At 33.9% G+C, this 20,497-nt stretch overlaps 1 protein-coding gene and 1 non-coding gene across 5 annotated transcripts in view; one reads left to right on the top strand and one right to left on the bottom strand.

Moving 5' to 3' along the window:
• LOC106077050 (roundabout homolog 1-like) overlaps positions 1-20,497 on the top strand; it is a 90,999-nt gene that overhangs the window by 53,200 nt on the left and 17,302 nt on the right. For all 4 annotated transcript variants that reach the window (XM_056040314.1, XM_056040316.1, XM_056040315.1 and 1 more), the window contains exons 4-25: positions 545-645; positions 2,004-2,217; positions 3,083-3,379; positions 4,030-4,317; positions 5,965-6,118; positions 6,822-6,940; positions 8,073-8,186; positions 8,913-9,059; positions 9,626-9,741; positions 9,853-10,006; positions 10,823-11,101; positions 12,983-13,115; positions 13,361-13,530; positions 13,826-13,963; positions 14,601-14,774; positions 15,600-15,670; positions 15,910-16,135; positions 16,287-16,357; positions 16,452-16,594; positions 17,195-17,307; positions 18,046-18,189; positions 19,507-19,641. In XM_056040314.1, the coding sequence (XP_055896289.1) occupies positions 545-645; positions 2,004-2,217; positions 3,083-3,379; positions 4,030-4,317; positions 5,965-6,118; positions 6,822-6,940; positions 8,073-8,186; positions 8,913-9,059; positions 9,626-9,741; positions 9,853-10,006; positions 10,823-11,101; positions 12,983-13,115; positions 13,361-13,530; positions 13,826-13,963; positions 14,601-14,774; positions 15,600-15,670; positions 15,910-16,135; positions 16,287-16,357; positions 16,452-16,594; positions 17,195-17,307; positions 18,046-18,189; positions 19,507-19,641 (3,501 nt within the window). The remainder of the gene's footprint in view (positions 1-544; positions 646-2,003; positions 2,218-3,082; positions 3,380-4,029; positions 4,318-5,964; positions 6,119-6,821; positions 6,941-8,072; positions 8,187-8,912; positions 9,060-9,625; positions 9,742-9,852; positions 10,007-10,822; positions 11,102-12,982; positions 13,116-13,360; positions 13,531-13,825; positions 13,964-14,600; positions 14,775-15,599; positions 15,671-15,909; positions 16,136-16,286; positions 16,358-16,451; positions 16,595-17,194; positions 17,308-18,045; positions 18,190-19,506; positions 19,642-20,497) is intronic.
• On the bottom strand, positions 18,477-18,609 carry LOC129928457 (U8 small nucleolar RNA). The gene has a single exon (XR_008779999.1). It is a non-coding gene; the product is annotated as a U8 small nucleolar RNA (small nucleolar RNA).

Raw genomic sequence — 20,497 nt, 5'->3', positions numbered from 1 at the left:
TCTAATGTATTTGTTACAATGTTTGAATTCTGGTAAGAAACTTTGAAATCTGTCTAGATCTAAATGTTAGCTATCAAAACTACAAAATTGAGACTTTTAGACTTCCCAGATTTATGTTTTAAAAACATAAATAATCTTAACATTTAGATTTATAAAATGTGTCCACTACCCCTAGATCTAGTAGTTTAACAACAATAGAGATCTACCTTTTCTAATGAACACTTAATTAAATTTCTGAAGAGTCCCAAAAGCCTACCATAAAAATCAGCAACAACAACCGAAAAACCCATTGTGATTAATACATGACACTCCCAGAGAAGTACAGATTTCCAGCCATTCTGATAATGAAGTTAAGATATAAAAATGTGATATAAAAATGTATGTTAGTCTAGGTTCAGGTCTTTACAATTATTATGTAATTAGAGTAACAGGCTGTTGTTAATCAACACAAACAAGATGTAGCCTATTATAACTTTAAAGCAGGATTAAGTAATTTGTAATTAGTTTTTTTTTGTTTTCTCAGATTAATATTTTTATTTTTCAGATCTCGAACCTTTCATTATCAATCCAAGTTCAGTGTCTGCCAGCCTTGGTGACACTGTCGTCCTGACATGTGTCACTGGTAAAAGCTCGCCAAGAATTAAGGTAAATGCATTGAAGCCTAAAGTTCAGTGGGGGGCTTGGTGACTGACTGGTTAAGCCCTTGGCTTTCGAACCAAGGGTCCTGGATTCAAATCTCGGTGAAGACTGGGATTTTGAATCTCATATTTTTAGGGCGCATCTGAGTCCACCCAACTCTAATGAGTACCTGACTTTAGTTGGGGAAAGTGAAGGTGGTTGGTCGTTGTACTGGCCACATGACACCTTGCTTGTTAACAGATGACCTTAACATCATCTGCCCTACAGATTGCAAGGTCTGAGAGTGGAACTTTACCTTCTTTTTTTTTTTTTTTTTTTTTTTTTTTTTTACTAAACTTTAGTGTATTCCTACATTTTTTTAAAATTATGCAACTTTATAATTATATATAATAATAATAATAATCTTTATTATCCATAAGGAAATTTGTCTTACAATTTGTGCATTACACCAAACAAAACCTTATAATTATAGAAAACCAAAAATACATTCACACCAGACTCACTCATAATTTACATGCGAAAAGTTTATATCAGATAGTCTCTGTTTCATAATTTGATTGCCAGGGGAACAAAAGAGTTTTTGTGTCTATTTGTCTTTGCTATCAGTGTTTTGTATCTCTTTTGTGATGGTAAAATCACAAAAGGGTGATTTTTTTTTTATTTCTAGATTCTTTTAGCTTTTTTTATGAATGTTTGTCTCAAACAGCTGCCCAAATGGGATTTGTTTTTTTGCCAATGATTTTGCCAGCGGCATTTAGGATTCTATGAAGTTTATTTTTATTTTTAATGTTCAGATTGCCATACCAGGCAGTGATATTAAAACTTAAAACTCATTTTGAATTAGAAAAATTGTGGTATATTTTTTGTTTTTTTACATTCATTTTTTATTCTTCCTCTTTTTTTTTGATATACATTATTTTAACAGATAGTATTTTACTTTTATATAGTGCATCTTCCATGCTTCTATCGCAGGTTTAGGGCACTGAGGTCCAATCTTTTTCATAGGAGGGAAAGGTACACACAGCTAAGTTTAAGTCAAATCTTGAATTGAAAATTCCTTGTCCACATTGGGATTTAATCTCAAGCCCTCTCAGTTAGATTAGCCAAACAGTTTATGTCACAAATCTTATTAAAATGAAGTCATTATTTTTTTTTTTTTTAGTTTCAATAATTACCAGCTTCTCAAAACATCTTACAAAGCATGCTATTGCATGTTATTTTTGCAACATTGAACACATTTTATTAGCTTTCTCCCGATGCACTGGATTAGTTGAATTATTAATTTTTATTTTTAGAGGCCCTTTTACTCAATAAAATACTTTTTTAAACTTTGAATTCCAGTCAAAGTTTTTATTTCCCAACAGGTAAAGTGGTTACGAAATGGTGGCGAGTTTCAGAAAGCCTTCCAGCAGATAGCCTCATTTGGTGACTATGATCCAACTGGTTTGACTGTGCAGTGGTCAATGAAGTTGACATTAGACATCTCTGAAGATGTCTTTGGTGCCTACAGTTGCCAAGCAACCAATGAGATGTTGTCTGTCTCTGTCTTCAGTAAAGAAGCCAATGTAACCTATATTGGTAAGGTTATGAGGGTATTTCTTGTATCTAATGTACCAATGTGCGTAATACTAAATTATAGATGCAGTTTTAGCTTGTTTAATATGTGTGATCTAATGGGTACCTGACATTAGTTGGGGAAAAATAAAGGCGGTTGGTTGTTGTGCTGGACACAGGACACATTCATTAGCAAAGGCCACAGAAACAAATGACATTTACATTTTTTGAAGTAACATCTGTATTTTATAAGATAGATAATATCACAAGGTCTGAAAGGGGAACTTTACTTATTGGTGTAATATGGTTGGTGTATTTGTAATAAATATTATTTTTATCTGTAATCCTTATAATGTAAAAAAAAAAGATATATTTACTAAAATCTCAGAAATTTCTGAATTCGTTCGAAATTATTTAAAATTGTTTTTATTCTAATAATTAAAATAAAAACATTTTGAGACATTTACTTCAATTTAAAGTAATTTTTTTTATCATTTGTCTTTAAATATGAGATCCTGTGCTGGTTTTTAATTTCTCAAAAATACACACAACCTGTATTAAGCTTTTTGCTTTTTAATGGAGATACTTTATGATTCTAAAAACAGTTTTGTTTAGATGAAATTATCACCAGTTTTATCTCATTTAATGCCAAAAAAAAAAGAAACCTATTAATAGCATTAACTCACTTTGGAATTTAGCATTTAGGCCATAGCACAAGTCTTCATAAAGATTTGTATGTCACTTAAATGACAATTTTTAAAAATACTTGTATTATTATACTAATTTCTAAAATTAAAACAAAACAATCTACCACCTTGTTGGAGAATACTGCTACAGATGATTATTATTATAATTAATCAATTTAAATTTTTTTTTTCTTAACCTTTAGATATCCCAAGTGTTGGAAATACATCAGCACTTGACTGGAGCCTTCCATCTTCACTGATACTAAAAGAAGGTTCTAGCTTCATAATGCCTTGCATGACAAAGCCTAGCAAAGAAATACCCATCGTTACATGGTATCGTGAAAATTCCATCTTGAATGCCACAAGTCGAGTGTATGTTTTGACCAATCGAAGCCTTGCTTTTTTTCCTTACCTAGCCAGTGACAATGGGAATTACTCTTGTGCTGTTTCAAACTCTGCTGGGGTTTTTGTCTCTCCAAGTATCTCACTGACAGCAGCATGTAAGTTCATGTTCATCTTTGAAATATTATGTGAAACAATATAACTCTATAAGGTAACGGAATGGGTTGCCAGCATTGAATGGGTTGTCTGAGTCAGCCGGAAAAACCAACGACTTGGCAGTTTAAGTCATTGATTAACATGCATGACTTGGTTGACCTAAGGACAGACATATGATATACATCTTCTTTTTAGAAGTAGCATCTGCATTTTATAAGCTTAGATAAGATAAAGTTATTTTTAACCATACCATGTATTATAAAATATATATCTAGAAAATACAATATTATTAATTTTTTCTTGAAGACATTCAGTGATCTATGAAATCTTGAAATAGTTTCAAAATTAAGCATTTAAGTAAAATTATACTTATTTCTGCTATAGGCTAACTCAGAAATTAATGCCTAATTTGCAAATTATTTTAATTTCTTAATAGATATCAAATGAAATACAGTTTTATGTAATTTTATAAGTTAATAGATTAAGTACATTTTTTTTTGCTATATATTTCATTCAAAAGTTGCAATTTAAATTTGACTCATTTTTTGTTTCATTGTAATAACATTTACAACATCAAGCACATCTAAAGATAATAAATATCTTCATTGTTTTGTTTGTTAAGTTTCATGTATGTATTTATTTTTACTTGCAGACCTGTCACTTGCATTCCGAAAGCAGCCATCAGATACAAATTCTTTTTTGGGAGATAATGTCACATTATTTTGTGATCCACCTGACAGTGTTCCTGCAGCAGAAGTCATCTGGTACAAGGATTATTCTCCCTTGAATGTGACTTCGAACAGAATCAGACTTCTAGGGCATGGCCTTTACTTGTACTCAGCAAAACTTATAGACAGGGGCATTTATTACTGTGTAGCAATAAACAATTGGAGTTCTCCTTCCATCAGGACTTCAGCCACAGCTCAACTTACTGTCAAAGGTAAGGAGAGAAAAAAAATTAGTTAATTCAAATTTCTTTTTAACCATTAACAATTTGGGTTAGCATCTAAACTGGGGTATCTTAGCAAATGTCCTTGTGAAGACATGATTTGCTACTAAGAGGAATAGCTGCATTCCTTTTCCACTCAAAATATCTGCATTGCTATGTCCACTCAGAATGTCTGCATTTCTATGTCTACTCAGAATGTCTGCATTCCTATGTCCACTTTGAATGTTTGCATTCCTATGTCCACTCAGAATATCTGCATTCCTATGTCCAATCAGAATATCTGCATTCCTATGTCCACTCAGTATGCCTGCATTCCTATGTCCACTTTGAATATCTGCATTCCTATGTCCACTCAGAATGGCTTCATTCCTTTGTCCAATCAGAATGTCTGCTTTCCTATGTCCAATCAGAATATCTGCATTCCTATGTCCACTCAGAATGTCTGCATTCCTATGTCCACTTTGAATGTTTGCATTCCTATGTCCACTCAGAATATCTGCATTCCTATGTCCAATCAGAATATCTGCATTCCTATGTCCACTCAGTATGCCTGCATTCCTATGTCCACTCTGAATATCTGCATTCCTATGTCCACTCAGAATGGCTGCATTCCTTTGTCCAATCAGAATGTCTGCTTTCCTATGTCCAATCAGAATATCTGCATTCCTATGTCCACTCAGCCAGAGTGTAAGTGTGATGTCAACAATCTTTCCATGTTAATCAGACTTGATAGGTCATAGGGCAGATCTGCCCATCTGATGATTAGCCACAGTGATAATCTTCAATATTTTTCTGATTAGCTAAAAGGGTAGCTACTTTAACTTGCACCATCAGTCCTATCTGTCAGTGATGTTTAAAGCTATAATAGTGAGGTACTAAAATTGTCAACATTTTTAAAAGAAAAAAAGTCTCATAATTCTGTTTTGTTTTGTGATTTCATTAGTATTGTTATAAACCTGGTGGTGGCACGAATGGGGGTAGTGGTGTGTGTGTAGTCAGCCGACGCAAATCACACTAGGCCAGCGCTAGATGAGCGGTCAACCGTGACGAGTTACGACGGTCAGCCGAGTCGAATGTCAACGGGACAGTTCAGGAAGGATCGCCGTCGTGAACAGAACTCAGGAGTGTCACGAGAGTTGTAGTCATCTGACCACCTAGAAACGTTGAGCGGGGTTCTGTCCGGTTCGAGAAGGCCAGTAGGGACCCTATATAAAAGCGGAGGTGTCGCAGTCAAGACGGTTCATGAAGGAAGGTCCACTAGAGTCACAACTTCCCGATCTACAGTTTGTTACAACGGCTCAGTACAAGTCCGAGGCGAGACAGAGAGACCAGTGCAAGAGTTGATATGGTGGAGAGATATTTGTACAGTCTTGTGTTACGTGCTGCCAATTGTACAGTATTGGCTGTTATTTATTGACATTGAACTATTACGTTATTTTGAAGCTCAGAGTTGTCAAGTTCTTTAAGTTGGTGGTGTCTGGTGCGGTTTGCAGAGAACCTGGATAGGGAGATTCGTAACAGTATTTTATCTTCAGTAGCTCAACACTAACTGAACATTTTACCATCATTATTATTTTTTTAAATTCTATTGATTCATGGTCTAAATAGAAAATAATCTTTCAACATCTATTTCTACAGGTCCACCAATTATAATGGATCCACCTCTGAGCACCAAAATAGTCCGAGGTAAACCACTTCAGCTTACCTGTAGAGTTGATGGTGAACCTTTCCCTACAACCACATGGTTATTTCAGGGCAGAAATCTCACACAGACTGGAACAGTCACATTAGTGTAGGTCTATATTTTTATTCTATTAAAAAGAAAGTTAGATTTTTTTTTAAATCTCAAGTTAGTCATTTATGATGTTTACTATATTTTAATGATTCACTGGAATTCTTATCTTTAATTAATAAAATTTAAAAAATCATGATAAAGATATTTGTAATCCTTTAAGTGCTGTTGAAAGATGGTTTATTTACCTGAGATGAACTCCAATTGGTGACAAGGCTGGAAGGATCAGTCCTCCCGTAGAGCCTTGGCGAGAAACTCTGCTGTTAGGTGTAGTGCCTTTAAGCTTCCATACAGGTCAAGTGACTCTGCAGACAAACTACCCCACAGCTCTCGGAGCTGCGGACACTCTTGCAAGAGATGCGTCACTGTTTCCACTGACTCTCCACAGTGTCGGCTGGTTTATTTACCAGACTTCTTTATTGATAACTACTTGTAACTTATTTTCCACACTATAACTATTATTTTATTACACATTTAAATTTTCTAGTAAATGAGTTAAACAATGTTTTTTGTTTCTAGCCCTTTTCATTGTTTACATGTTTCCAACCTTTGATGTTACATTTTAGCTGATAATTCCATTAAATATTACTGATTGTGTGAATCTTGTCAACCTTTTTTCATATGCAACAATTGTAGATATATCAGTATGTTTAGTATCGATTTCTTGAATAAATCATACAACTTTGACTTATATAATCCCCAGAGAACAAGGTCAGGTGCTATGGATCAATGATATGGGGAAAGAATGGGAAGGCCAGTTTACTTGTGTGACCAGCAATCAGTTTGGAACAATTACAGCAGAGGCTCTAGTCACTGTCATTGGTAAAGTCATGCAATTCAAATTTGGCTTCTTATTTAATATTTACCTCATGTTTGAATCATATCAATGTTAGATTTCAAATGTCTGAATATTTTTATTTCATTAATTTAAAACAAAATTTGCATTAAGTTATTGTTGATATAAAACATGGTACATGTGGGGACCTTTTGCTCTGGTAGAAAATTTCTAACATTGTTTCCTTAATACCTACATATATTTTGTACCTAAAACTACATTTAGCTTTCATTGAAGGTGAATGGAAGTGAACGCATATGTGTAGTAGTGTACTCCTCTTGAAATGTGAATTAATAAAGAATATTTTTTAACCAAAAAAAATATTTTAAAGTATAAGACGATCTATTTAGTTTACATATTCAAGAACAGTTCCAATTTAAAATGTTGTTCTCCCAATGAACTGAAATATTGTTACAGAAACAGGAAGAATCAACAGCTTGCCACCTTGTGCACCAAACGGTGCAGGAGGATCTAAGTCTTAATTCTCCCTAGCTTTTGTGTATTAAACATTCTGTCCTCAATTTTATATTTGACTCCTTGCATAATATTTCTGTTTCTATTTGTATGGCTGCCTGGTCATGTGGTATGTGCTCTTGACTGCTTTTTAGATGGTCTTGGGTTCAAACCCTGCCTGCCACCATCCCCTGTCACCCTGGTGTAATTTTCGGGCTGAAAGAAAATTTTTATCTTTTGCTCATTCATTTTACCAGCACTCCTTGTGACTATTTGCACCCATTAAACCACAGTTACAATAATTGATCTGGATGAAGTGGTCATACATTAAGGCTAGAACAGAAAGATTTTGAAACTCCTTTATTCCGCTTTTAGTCAGGGTGTTGTAAGGTTATTTGTTGTCTCTGAATACTATATAGAAGTCTAATTCATAAAGCGCTGGTTGTGTGTGTGTTAGTGAATGCTGCTTGTTTCAGCATCTATATCTAGTTGTTGTTATATTAGTAACGCTGAGGTGGACAATTGTAGTCAAACTGATTTCCATTTGTTTGGACCAGTAAAATAATTGTATCTTATCTTAACTTATGTTAACACTTAGTGAAAAAAGCATGAGTAAATTATACAACTTTATATCTATAGTCATTTCTGTATTTTGTATTTCTTCAGTTGCCCCTGTGTCACTGAGTTCTATTGGGGACATAGTGTCTAAAGTTGGAGACTCACTGAGGATACCCTGTTATGTGGTCAGTGATCCACAGCCAACAGTAGTCTGGTTTTTAAGTAAGTAAAGAAATTCATTACACTTTCTGGGGGTCAGTTTTTAATTAAATTGAGAATAAACTAAAATTTTCTTTATTTTCATTGGGCAGGCAAAGTGAAATTGGTCTATAAAGTATGAGTTTCTATTAAGGCCAGCACAATGACCTGTCACATTTCTCCAATTTAAGCTAAACACACATTTGGAGCTTGATAAACTTAAGGCAATAAGTCCACAGTTGAAATTTTGTGTGAAATTCTAGTGACTTTACCCAGAGATTCTTAAATCGTCCAAGGAATCACTTCATACTGTGTGTATTTAATTCAAAAGTTTGCTGCATTGAGATAAAGAATCTAGAACACTTGGCTGTTTTCTTCTTCTGTCCATTGAACACGACAACATGCTGATGTATACTATAATGGCCTACAAAAGATAAACTGGTTTATAGATAGATCAAGAAAATGTTAACAAGGGTCCTGCATATTTCTTTATTGATCGCTATTGTTTTGCATGTTAACCTTTGGTATTCATCTTATATAAAATATAAGCTCAAATATAACATTTGTTATAGCAAATTATAGAAACTTTAAATTTTTCTTTCCTATGGACCACACAACAACTTTATGTAATTTAGCTGAATAACTGCTGACATAAGATCTATAATTTAGTCCTCAGGTCTTCATTTTCAAAATTTAATTTCTAGTGAGCACAATTTTTTTTTAATCACCAAGCTTAATGTTAATTTCTAGATGGCTCAAGTGTATCTCAGCTCAGTACCACATCCGATACTTCATTACATATAGACTATGTAACCACCAAGCATGCTGGGATGTACACCTGCCTGGGATACAATGAGGCTGGTAATGCTACATCATCTGGCAGTTTGACAGTCAATGGTAGGTTTCAGAGAGTACTCTGCTGACATGAATTTGAGTACAGAGTCTATATGTGGCTAGTACATGACTAAATGTTTTGCTAACACTTAATAAGCTGCATTATGCAAAATAAATAAGAAGTTATATAATGATGTTAGCTAGGACAAATTTGTACCAATACTCCTTCTTCCTTAGTGCTATTAGAGCATGGAATGGGTTGCCTTAAGACTTGAACATTATTACATCCTAGCCCAAACCTCCTACAGGATGGCAATGGACTGTGGCAGGCAGGATTCATATCAGGGGGGATTGAGATTAAAGTCCAATAATTGCCTTTTGATATAATATGCATATCACTTTGATTTACTTAGTCTCTTTGTGTCTTATTATGTATGTCTTCAACTGGAAAAGTCAAATGAAGCTTATCACTGTGGTGAAAATCATTTAGAAACAGTTAGTTAGGGATAAAGTGCTGTAAAATATTGTTTAGACTAGTCTAAAACATTGAGGTGTTTTCACTTACCAAATAGTTAAAATGTTAAAATGGTTGTTGGGTTAAAACTAAAGTACACCTTTTTTTTTTCAAGTGATTCCATCTGTGTCAGTGCCCCTGAAAAATGTTAGTGTTGTGACTGGTCAGTACATAACATTCACCTGTGAATTTGATGGACAGCCTTCACCTTTCATCTTCTGGTTGTTCAATGTAAGTAACTTTTGTAACCTTTTGTCTAGTATTTCTTATTCAATTACACTCTGCCTTAAACAGTTATTGAAATGGGAAAGAAATATTTTTTTTTACCATCTTTTGTTCAAGTCTAGTTTACCTGTACCAAGTAATGCCAGGCTGGGACAGAAGAACAGTTCACTGACCATTGGTCCAGTTAGTTGGGACAACCAGGGAGTCTACACCTGTATGGGTGAGAACATAGTTGGCAGAGCGCTCTCAAATTCCTACCTCAATGTCCAAGGTATTACACGTTTTCAGCATTCTCCTGTATCAACATACTGTTTAGTTTTTTTTCTTTTTAAAGTGCTTTTATATAGTGAATTTTTCATGTTGTAGCATGCTCAGTGCGCATATGGTCCAATCTTTTTTGTAAACTTGTGTTTGAGTGGGTATCTGGGTATCTGCCTTTCAGCACTCAGCAAACTCAACTCGAGCCCAGATTCGAATGTTAACCCCTAAGCGGTTTATGCCACTCAATTACCACTTTGCCATACATCCCACATTGCATATGGTCCTATCTTATTTGTAAACATGTTGGGGGGGGGGGGTATCTGGGAGAAGGTTTCCATGCTGGGTTTAAGTGCTCAGCAAACACAATTCATGTCAAGTTTAAATTCCAACTTGAGCCCTCTTGATCCCAAGTGGTTATTGCCACTCGGCATGTATTTTTTAAGCTGACCTATATTATAAAGCTTTCTCCTATACTTATTGAGCATTAATTTTATCATACATAAAATTGTTGTGTTTTATTTATTCTTAAGGTTGTTTATTTTGTAAAAAGTCTTTACCTTAACACTTTTAATAATTTATTTATCATTTTTTTGTTGGCCACTTGGCCTAGATAGCTCCTACATTATTGTTATAGTACAAGTAAACTTAGATTTCAGGATTACTAATCAATTTCTGTCTCGTGTTCAAAAAAGAATCATCAGATACTGGGAACTTAACTTAAAAAGAAGTTAATTGATTTAGAAAAAATGATTTTTTTTTATTCATTAATATCAAATTTAAACAATCTGAAACATTACATTTGAATTTTTTTTAAAAATGTTTTCAGTACCTCCACAAGTCACTACCATCACATTCCCTCAAGGTCTAGTCAGACAACTCTCCAGGTTTGTTTTATCCTGTACAGCATCAGGCATTCCCACCCCTACAATACAATGGATATTCCAGAAACAGCCAATCAATTCATCTGCCAATGGGAGAGTCCAAGCAAGGGAGATGGGGGTAGTGAATGTGGAGTTTGCATTAAAAAATGACAGTGGTGCCTATGAATGTTGGGCCAGTTCAAGTGCTGGAGAAGACCACAAGATAGCAACTGTAACTGTTTATGGTGAGAGTTGAATTTTTAATTTTTTTTTTTAAAGTAATGCATTGTGTTGGGATCGGTGGTTGAGTGGTTAAGCACTTGGCTTCCAAACCTTGGATCCTTGTTTTTAAATCTTTGAGAAGACTGGGATTTTGAATTTCAGAATTTTTAGGGCACCCATGAGTCCACCCAACTTTATGGGATCTGACTTGGGGAAAGTATAAAGCCAGTTGTTTTTTGTGCTGGCCACGACACCCTACTCGTTAACCACCTGCCAAAGAAACAGATTACCTTAACATCATCTGCTCTATACAAGGCCTGAAAGAGGAACTTTACTTTTAATGCATTGTATTGTTATAACCCTACCATGCACACCGCCATTTAAGATAGTGCAGAAGTATGCGCACTGTTAAAGACTGGACTGAAAAGAATGTCGACATTAGAAAGAGGAAAACGATTTCCTCCCAAGCCTAGAGCCCATATGAAGAGACTGTGCTAAAGACATGTTTTATGCACTTGTGATGACCAGTGAATAAACATCGTTGCCTCATTGAGTTGCCTCCCTTAAGTTATTACAGTATTAAATATTTCTGAGTCCACTCAGCTCGAACCTGTTATTTGTTGGTTAAATAAATAAAACCCGGTAGGAATTAGGCAGTGCCGAACATTTATTGCCTATGACATGACAGTAATCAGCATTGGATCTAAATTTCTTTAAAGAAAAAAAAATAGTTTCATATGCATAAAAAAGCTTCTAATACTTATAATCAGAGACACAGGGTTACTGCGTAACTCTTTTTACATAGAATAAATGAACATAAATAGTAAGGTCTAAAGCAGCATTCATTTTTTGTCTTCATTTTTCAAAAGATACCAACATCTTAATATCCAAGGACATCTCTTCATATTGGGTCGCTTTCTCTAATATCTTGACATTTTTTGTCATATTGCTCACTTGCGAAGGTCATGTATATTGTTACGAATCTCACTATCCAGGCTCTCTGCAAACTGCACCATACACCACTAACTTAAAGAACTTGACAAATCAGGACTCCAAAATAACGTAACACTTTAATGGTTGAATAAATAACAGCCAATACTGTACGATTGGCTACACGTACACTGTACAAATATCTCTCCGATAACACCGTTCCGCCATATCAACTCTTGCACTGGCCTCTCCGTCTCGTTCCGGGCTTGCACTGAGTTCAACAGTCCAGGACTGACTTCATACACTAGGCTCGTTGTGTCAGACTCGATCGCAGACCAAGATCAAGACGCCAGTCGTCTCAACTGTACTTGACAGTACTCCGCACTGAACCGTCATAATGCTCTGTACAGAACCACACCGTTGAACTGTGCTGTAGTTGACCGTGTTCCGACCCCCTGTTGTGAACTGTCTCTCGTGAACCGTCTTGACTGCGACACCTCCGCTCTTATATAGGGCCCCTAATGGCCTTCTCGAACCGGACAGAACGCTGCTCGACCTTTCTAGGTGGTCAGATGACTACAACTCTCGTGACGCTCCTGAGCTCTGTTCACGACGGCGATCCTTCCCGAACCGTCCTGTTGACACTCGACTCGGCTGACCGTCATAACTCGTCACGGTTGACCGCTCGTCTAGCGCTGGCCTGGGGCGATTTGCGTCGGCTGGCCACACTCACACCACTACCCCTCTCTGTGCCACCACCAGGTTTATAACAATATGCATATTTGACCTGCTTCTAGGTTGTAACTTTAATAGATCCTCAGTAGACAGCAGTTTTGTCTGCATTTGGTATGGGAAAATATGAAAGTCACCACTGGGTTTACATGTCCATGGGAAATACCTTAATCTTTAGAAAAAGAAAATTACGTTGTCGTTATGAGAGTTAAATCTTAGGGATCTAACCTTTGTACTTCCAGGTGCTCCAACACCTCCCAGCTTATCAAGTGTCTCTCCAAGAACTTTTGACTCTGTCAGCGTACAATGGAATTGGTCGAATCAAGGGGACATGACCAACAGAGTGGATCAGTTTCAAATATCCTACAGAGAAAAGTAACTTTAATAAAAAAAAATAAATTCTAAAACTTTTAACAAACTAAAATTATGTTAATTCCTCTCCTTCCTTTTTTTTTTTAAATTCTGTCTGATGCTACATTCTCTACGGGGAAGCCCTAACCACATTAAAACCATTCTGTTAATAAAAATTTCTTATAATAAATATTGTTCCTAAGTCTATTCAGTTCATCGCCCTACCATCCATTATACCTTTTTATTTCTATAATTCTTTTTTTTTTCAGACTAAATGAGGTGATTGTAGTATCTCCCACCTTATACTCTGCTAATGATTCTCAAGGTTTTGTATCGGGTCTGAAACCATACACCATGTATGTTTTTACTATCACTGCTCTAAATGACGCTGGCGTCAGTGACAGCAGCAACCCTTTGACAGTTACCACCAATCAGTCCTGTAAGAATGTTGTTGTAGCTCATTTAAAATGTAATACACTTACTAACAGGTTTCTGTTATTCTTATTGATATATTAATAATACTAACATATAATGGTATAGTTGAAAGATGAAAGAAGAATGGAGGTTTTGACATTCTTAATTAGAAAACATTTTTTTATTTAAGAATCTGACATTTCTTGTATGCTTGACTTTTACTATAAAAAAATGTACATTAATCTTAAAATTTTCTTAATAATTACTGTTGTAGCATTTTTATTTTAACATGATACAATAAAATTCTGATATTTTTTTAGATCCTTCCACCCCTTCTAATGTGTTAGTTTCTAATGTCACATCTGTGACTGCTACTTTGAGATGGGAGCCTCCAAGTGAACCAAATGGCATAGTCAGGATGTACCTGATGAGATACAAAGTAGCCAGAGAAAGTTCAGGTAAAAGTTACATTATATTGAAGTGTGATAGTTTAAAGCTATATCATCATTGGCAACTCTTATATAAAACAAAAACATGCATTGTAGCAATAATCTGGACTTGTATTTTATAATATGATTGATGTCTCCAGAGAGTCTGTGACAAAATATAAGAATGCTGCTTTAGAAATTATTCTTTTCTGTAACCCTTTAAAAGTTTCTTTCAGTTGTATTATATCTGGATTCTGCTCATGACCATTTCTAGGTTACCAAAAACAGTTTAAGGCTGCCAATGTTATAAAATCCCTCTAATTCAAATGCTTATTATTATTTTCCTTACAAATTAATTTCACCTTTTCTTTCAGTTAAAGCAATTAGCTATATATAGTTATTGATTTGACAAAAGGCTTCATAATTCTTTTATAAACATCTGCATCCTACTCTGAGACACTTTTTATTGAGAATTTAGATTGTTAGAATATATTCATTTGTACTACAACATTCAGTGTTCTAAAAATCTCCTAGTAAACATTCTAATAGCTAAACCTTTTGCTGCCCAAAATGTATAGAAACAAATATCTATGTAGCACTAGTAATAATATTCGCATTATCTTTTTTTTTAATCTTAAATTTCATTGATTATTACGCTATGTTTCAGATTATGTATTTGTAAATATAACAGCTTCCCAGATTCCATCTATTGAGATCTTAATGTCACCACTGTTGCCTTATACACAATATATAGTTCAGGTTCAAGCTGCTAATACTGAAAATAGAATGGAACTCTGGGGTAACTTCTCCACTCCTGTTACATTCCAAACTTTACCCTCATGTAAGTAAGACAAAAATATGTGTCTGCAATTATTATTAAATAATCATTTTCATTCAGACAAGCAGAGGTTTCATTGAGGATTATTCAAACTTTCTTTAAATCTTACAATTAGGCTGAGTGAAATGTTGTTCTGAACTGCTTCATATGCGATGATTCTTCTTGTTTTATACACAACTTCACACCTTCTTATCTTATCTTATATAATACAGACGTTACTTCAAAAGAGAAGATGATTATGTCCTACGCGTCATGCATTTAGTCATGCACCATCTGTCCAGGCTCTCCAGTACAGGGTATTCTCAATGATTCTTTAAAAGAAAGGATGGTTTAATCCTAATGACTGTCATCCACTTATCTTGTCTTATGTCTTCCTATTTCATCTACAATTCTACAGTCACATTTTTAAAAAGTTTTTTTTTTTTATTGAAAGTTTGTTAGATGTTACATGTACATACCATCAAAGAATTTTGACTTCAACAAAGCTGAGCAAATCTTCATTCTAGTCATCATTTCCAGATGTTTCAAATACATTACTTACTGTCTACATCTTATTTAGCATTGGGGTTCCAAAGTCTTTCCTCCTCTACCGCACTGCAGGTGTTATCTCTAAGAAGCAATAAATAATCATTTATAAAGCTATTTCAATTATTTTGATATTAGATTGATCACAAAAATTCATTGGGTTTATTTCCCCTGCTTTCCATTTCAATCCACTTCTCTACCATTCTATCTTATACATTTCAAAAGTTACAATCATAATATAAAATATTCTCTATGAATATTAAAGTTTCTTCTTGCTTGTAAAATGATTTACTTTTCTTCTAGTGCCGGCTAAGTCACCACAGAATGTACAAGGTTTTGCTGCTGATCCTTACTCTATCAAAGTGCTCTGGCAGGTAATTCAAGTTTCAAAATCAGTACAAAATGTACTGTATTTGATTTTGAAGTCATTTTATCTTTTAATTTTTTGCTTTTTTTTTTTTAAAGCATTTTCACTAAGCATCCTATACATTACAGATGTTCCTTTAAAACAAATGGTGACATCTATCCCTTCATTAACACGAGTCTTTATTTAGTTTTTACCGGTACTTATTTTTTTAGAAAGGATAATCTGTTTGTTTGTTTTTTCTTTAAGGTTGATTCTGTTCAGGACCTGAATGGACCAATTTTATATTATTATATCATTTGCCTCAACAACGAATCTAAACTAAATACCACTCTGAAGGTAGATAAATCTGTAACAGAAGCTCTTATCTCTGGACTTCACCCATGGAGAATGTATAGTGTCCAAGTGTATGGCGTTAATGAGGCTGGGGCTGGTCCAATGTCACTGGCCATCTCTATATGGACTCTAGCTATTGGTCAGTTTGAAAACTTCTTTTGCAAAAAAAATAATTTTTTCATATATAATTCCATCTATTTACCATATTACTTTTTCTTCACACTATGACTAGACTACTACACAACTTATACAAAACTTACTGTCTCAATTATTGTATGTTCTTTCCTCAGCACCAATAGCTTCCCCGACGTCATTCACAGTTACTGATTATTTTGCCACAGGCTTTAAACTACAGTGGAAGGTTAGTTTAGAATGTCATTTTTTAGAGTGATCATTTCTACATCAGTGAACATTCATTATAAATACTTATGTTATTCTTCTATTTGTTGTTCCAGCCTGTAGAGGTAAGTCTGCAGACATGTAATATAACTGGATACAATCTACAGTTCAGAGTTCAAGGGAAAACTGATTGGGTTGAACATTGGATTCCCTCCTACAATGTTACTATGTTTTCTGGCTTTTTCGAAACATTACTTGAGTAAGTTTGATCAATTTTGAAATGTGATTTGTTGACTGGTACACATGTGCTGTTTCAGATCTTATCAAAAGATACTATTTCATTTTTATTTGTACCTTTAGAATTGTTCAATTAGGATGTAAAACCCTGTGAATACTGTAATACTGTGTGTATTGCAATGGCTCCTATGTCATGCTTATGTGCTTCAAACTGTCATCACAATCATCCTAAGTTTGAACCTGCCTGTTTCCATCAAGACCAATGATTATAGTAGGCCTCAACACTGTCCTGTAATTGTGACATTGCAATCTGTGGGTAGTGGAGACCAATAGCTTGAGACCATGTCTCAAGATCTGCGACATGGCTACAAACTATTGGTCTCCCCTGACTATACGTTGCGGTTGCCACCTCACAGGTTAGTATTCAGGACTACTATGACCATTCGTCTCACTTTCTTCCCCTGCCATTCTGTAGAAGTAAATTGCTTGGATGTAATAATTTTTATTTCTGAACAAACATAGAAAACTTATGGAAAAAAAAACTTAATAGATATAGCTTTTTTTTGTATGCACTATGTTTTAATTGTGTTTGAATTGTTTCCTTTTTTCTTTCCATCCACAGCTCTTTGAATCCTTGGACTTCGTATGAAATTAGATTAGCAGCCTACTGTGACAATGTCTCACCAGGATTAGGTCCCTTTACATACCCACTTCTTTCAAAAACATTACAAGGAAGTAAGAAGCATTTTTAGCTCAAATACGTTGATTTAGATTATGTGCAACTGCCAAGGAGAGCAAGTGTTATTGGGACTCCTAATTAGCAAGGAATGAAATACTAATTAATTATGTGATCATTGATAAAAACCTTAATAAAAAAAAAAAAACTGGTTTAAGGGTATAATCCTAAGATAAATACGGAAAATTAGATATGTGAGATTTATGTTGTCAAGGAAACAAATTTGGTCGTTGGCCAAAAACATTTCTAATTGCAGCCCATGTTGCACTTCTAGGCTAATTTGTAGCCCGCCCTGGAGATTTTGTTTAGAAACTTTATGTAAGTTATCCTCTCCACTGTAGGCTTGCACTTAACCTTAGATGTTATGTAACAATAAAAGAGTCCATAATTTGTTGTAAAACCTTTCTTTAATTAACAGTATTTCAAAATCACTAAATGCAAGTTTACACAGCACCATTGGACATCTTCATAGGCCTAGGTATCTGCTAAGTCAATTTTAATGGCTGCCTTGTAAATTGGTATTAGGATGTTTTGTTCCCAAGTTCAAACCCAGCCTTCCATTATTCCTTACCATCCTGTTGGGGGCTTGATGTTATAATCTTCATTGCTCAAGGAACATCTGAAATTTATAAAGCACACTAAATAATGGTAAAATAATTTCTTTGGTCTGGGTTTTTGTAAGTATTAATTGTAGCAAATTAAAAGGACTATTTATAAAACAAATTTTATGCTTCTAGTTTCAGGTCCTGTGATTAATGCAAACTACTCAGCTAGTTCTGACAGCATCTGGTTGTCGTGGCAACCACCTGCTGAGCCCAAAGGGGATGTGACTAGCTATGATGTCGCTCTGTACCCAGCCACAAGCACAGAAAATACAAAAGGTTAATTAATGAAAAATAAAAACTGCTTTCTGTGTAAGAGGGAAAGATGGCTGTGTTCAGCATAGACTAGTAAAAACAAAGTTGATTGGCTGTGACCTGTGAGAAAAGGGGGGGGGGGGGGAGGGGGAGGAGAGAAAGGAAGCTATGTTTTTTTTTTCAGGATAAACTTGTGAGTTCTTTGTAAGTGAGCCATGTATAGTACATAGTTGTCAAAAGAATGTTAGGTGATTCTTCATTATTTTTAAGTATTATTTTCATAGTATGAGCAATAGGGGTCTATCAGTAGGATCAGAGGTAGGAGGAGAGGGTCGTTACGTCTCTCCACCTGCGGTTTTAACTCACTTACAGTCATGTACCGCGGTCATCATCATTCTTTTCTGAAGCCCAAAGGGCTTACAGATCAGAATTACCTACTGATAGACAAAGAAACTTTGAATGGGAGGATTATATGTACTTGAATTTTACAATTAATATTCAGGTTTAAATAATCAGCATAAAAGTACAAATATATTGTTTTAAAAACTACACTTTGTTTACATGTTGCCTATTTATGCAACATAAGATTGCAAAAACAGAATATAATTTTTAAAAATTAGATAGATATAAATAAAAAATAATTGATAACAAAAACCATCTATTAATTACATGTATGTAAGTGATATTTTTTACCTCCCTTGAGTAAATGGACTAGAATTGTAATAAATTTATATTTTCATGAATTATCCCCCCTTTTCAACTCTCGGTAACAACATTGTGTTTTTCAATCATTTCATTTATTTATTTATTTTTTTGACATTACATTTCATTAAAATTGTAATATTAACTCTTTCTTTTCTCTTCTTAATTGTTTTTCCAAGTTTCTCCAGAATTCTTCATTTTGCGTGTTACTATTTCACTAGTTATGATTAAGCTTCAATAACTTTGTCATTTGTTATCAGAAAATGTTTTATTAGATAGGGGCCTATAGAATGAAAATGGAATTCATGCTTTTTTCTATATAACACAAAGTAAAGTTTATAAAATTAAACATTAAATTAATTTAATGAGGTCAAATCAACGATGGCATCTTCAATTAGGAGAGAAAGAGTTAATCAATAATATCATTGAGAGTCTATATCACCTCAAAAAATACATATTTAAAAGAAAAGATTAATATTGAATATCAGTGTGCCTGTTTGCTGTGCAATGAATCTATTCAATTCTTTTTATTCTAGATCCCTTTCTGACTATTTCTTTGGGGCTTACATGTACAACACCTATAAAATTTACAACATACGATTTGCAAGTATTCATTGCTATTCTGTGTCTGTATTTCAGCTCAAGTGATATTCCAAACAGAAGCGACCAGTCTAGTATTGACTAGTCTTTCACCGGAGACTAACTACAGTATTAGTCTACAAGCAGTGAATGGTGCTGGCCGTGGTGAAGCCATTCATATTCTTGTGACTACATGTAAGCATTGCATATACACTCTTTGTGATTAATATTTCTGTCTGATTTTGTCTTTTTTTATAAAATTATAATAATAATTATATATTTATTTTATTTTTGTTATATTATTATACATTTTTTATTTATTATTATTTATTATATGATAAAGTATATATTATTATTATTTTATTATTATTATTTATTATATTATAAATTGTACATTTATTATTTTTTTGTGTGATTTATTATTCATTATAATATAAATTATATATTTATTTTATTATTATTATATTATTATTTATTTATTGTATAATAAATTATATATTTATTATTAATATTTATTACATTATATATTATATATTTTTTAATTATTATTTTTATTATTCATTATATTATAAATTACGGTAATGTGGTGGCTGAGTTGTTTCCGAATCTGGTGTCCTGGGTTCAAATCCTGGTAAAGACTGAGATTTTGAATCCACCCAATTCTAATGGGTACCTGATTTTAGTTGGGAAAAGTAAAGGCGGTTGGTCATTGTGCTGGCAACATGACACCCTCATTAACCATTGGCAAAAGAAACAGATGACCGTAACATCATCTGTCACATAGATTGCTAGGTCTGAAAGGATTTACTAAAGGATTTAATTTTACTAAATTTTAAATTCTACATTTTTTTTTTTTTTATTTTTATTTATTATTATTTATTATACCATAAATGATATATTTATATTATTTTTTATTTATCATTATTTATTTTATTATAAATTATATATAAAACTTGTGGGTCTTTTTTTAAATGATTTTTTTCTTAGTGGGAATTACTTCTAGGCACAATGAAAGTAACTTCTTTAACTCAATTATATATAAAACTTGTGG

The sequence above is a fragment of the Biomphalaria glabrata genome, chromosome 9, assembly GCF_947242115.1.
Source record: "Biomphalaria glabrata chromosome 9, xgBioGlab47.1, whole genome shotgun sequence".
NCBI classification, from domain to species: domain Eukaryota; kingdom Metazoa; phylum Mollusca; class Gastropoda; family Planorbidae; genus Biomphalaria; species Biomphalaria glabrata.
The sequence above is the reverse complement of the archived record's forward strand: the minus strand, read 5'-3'. Positions and strand labels throughout refer to the sequence as shown.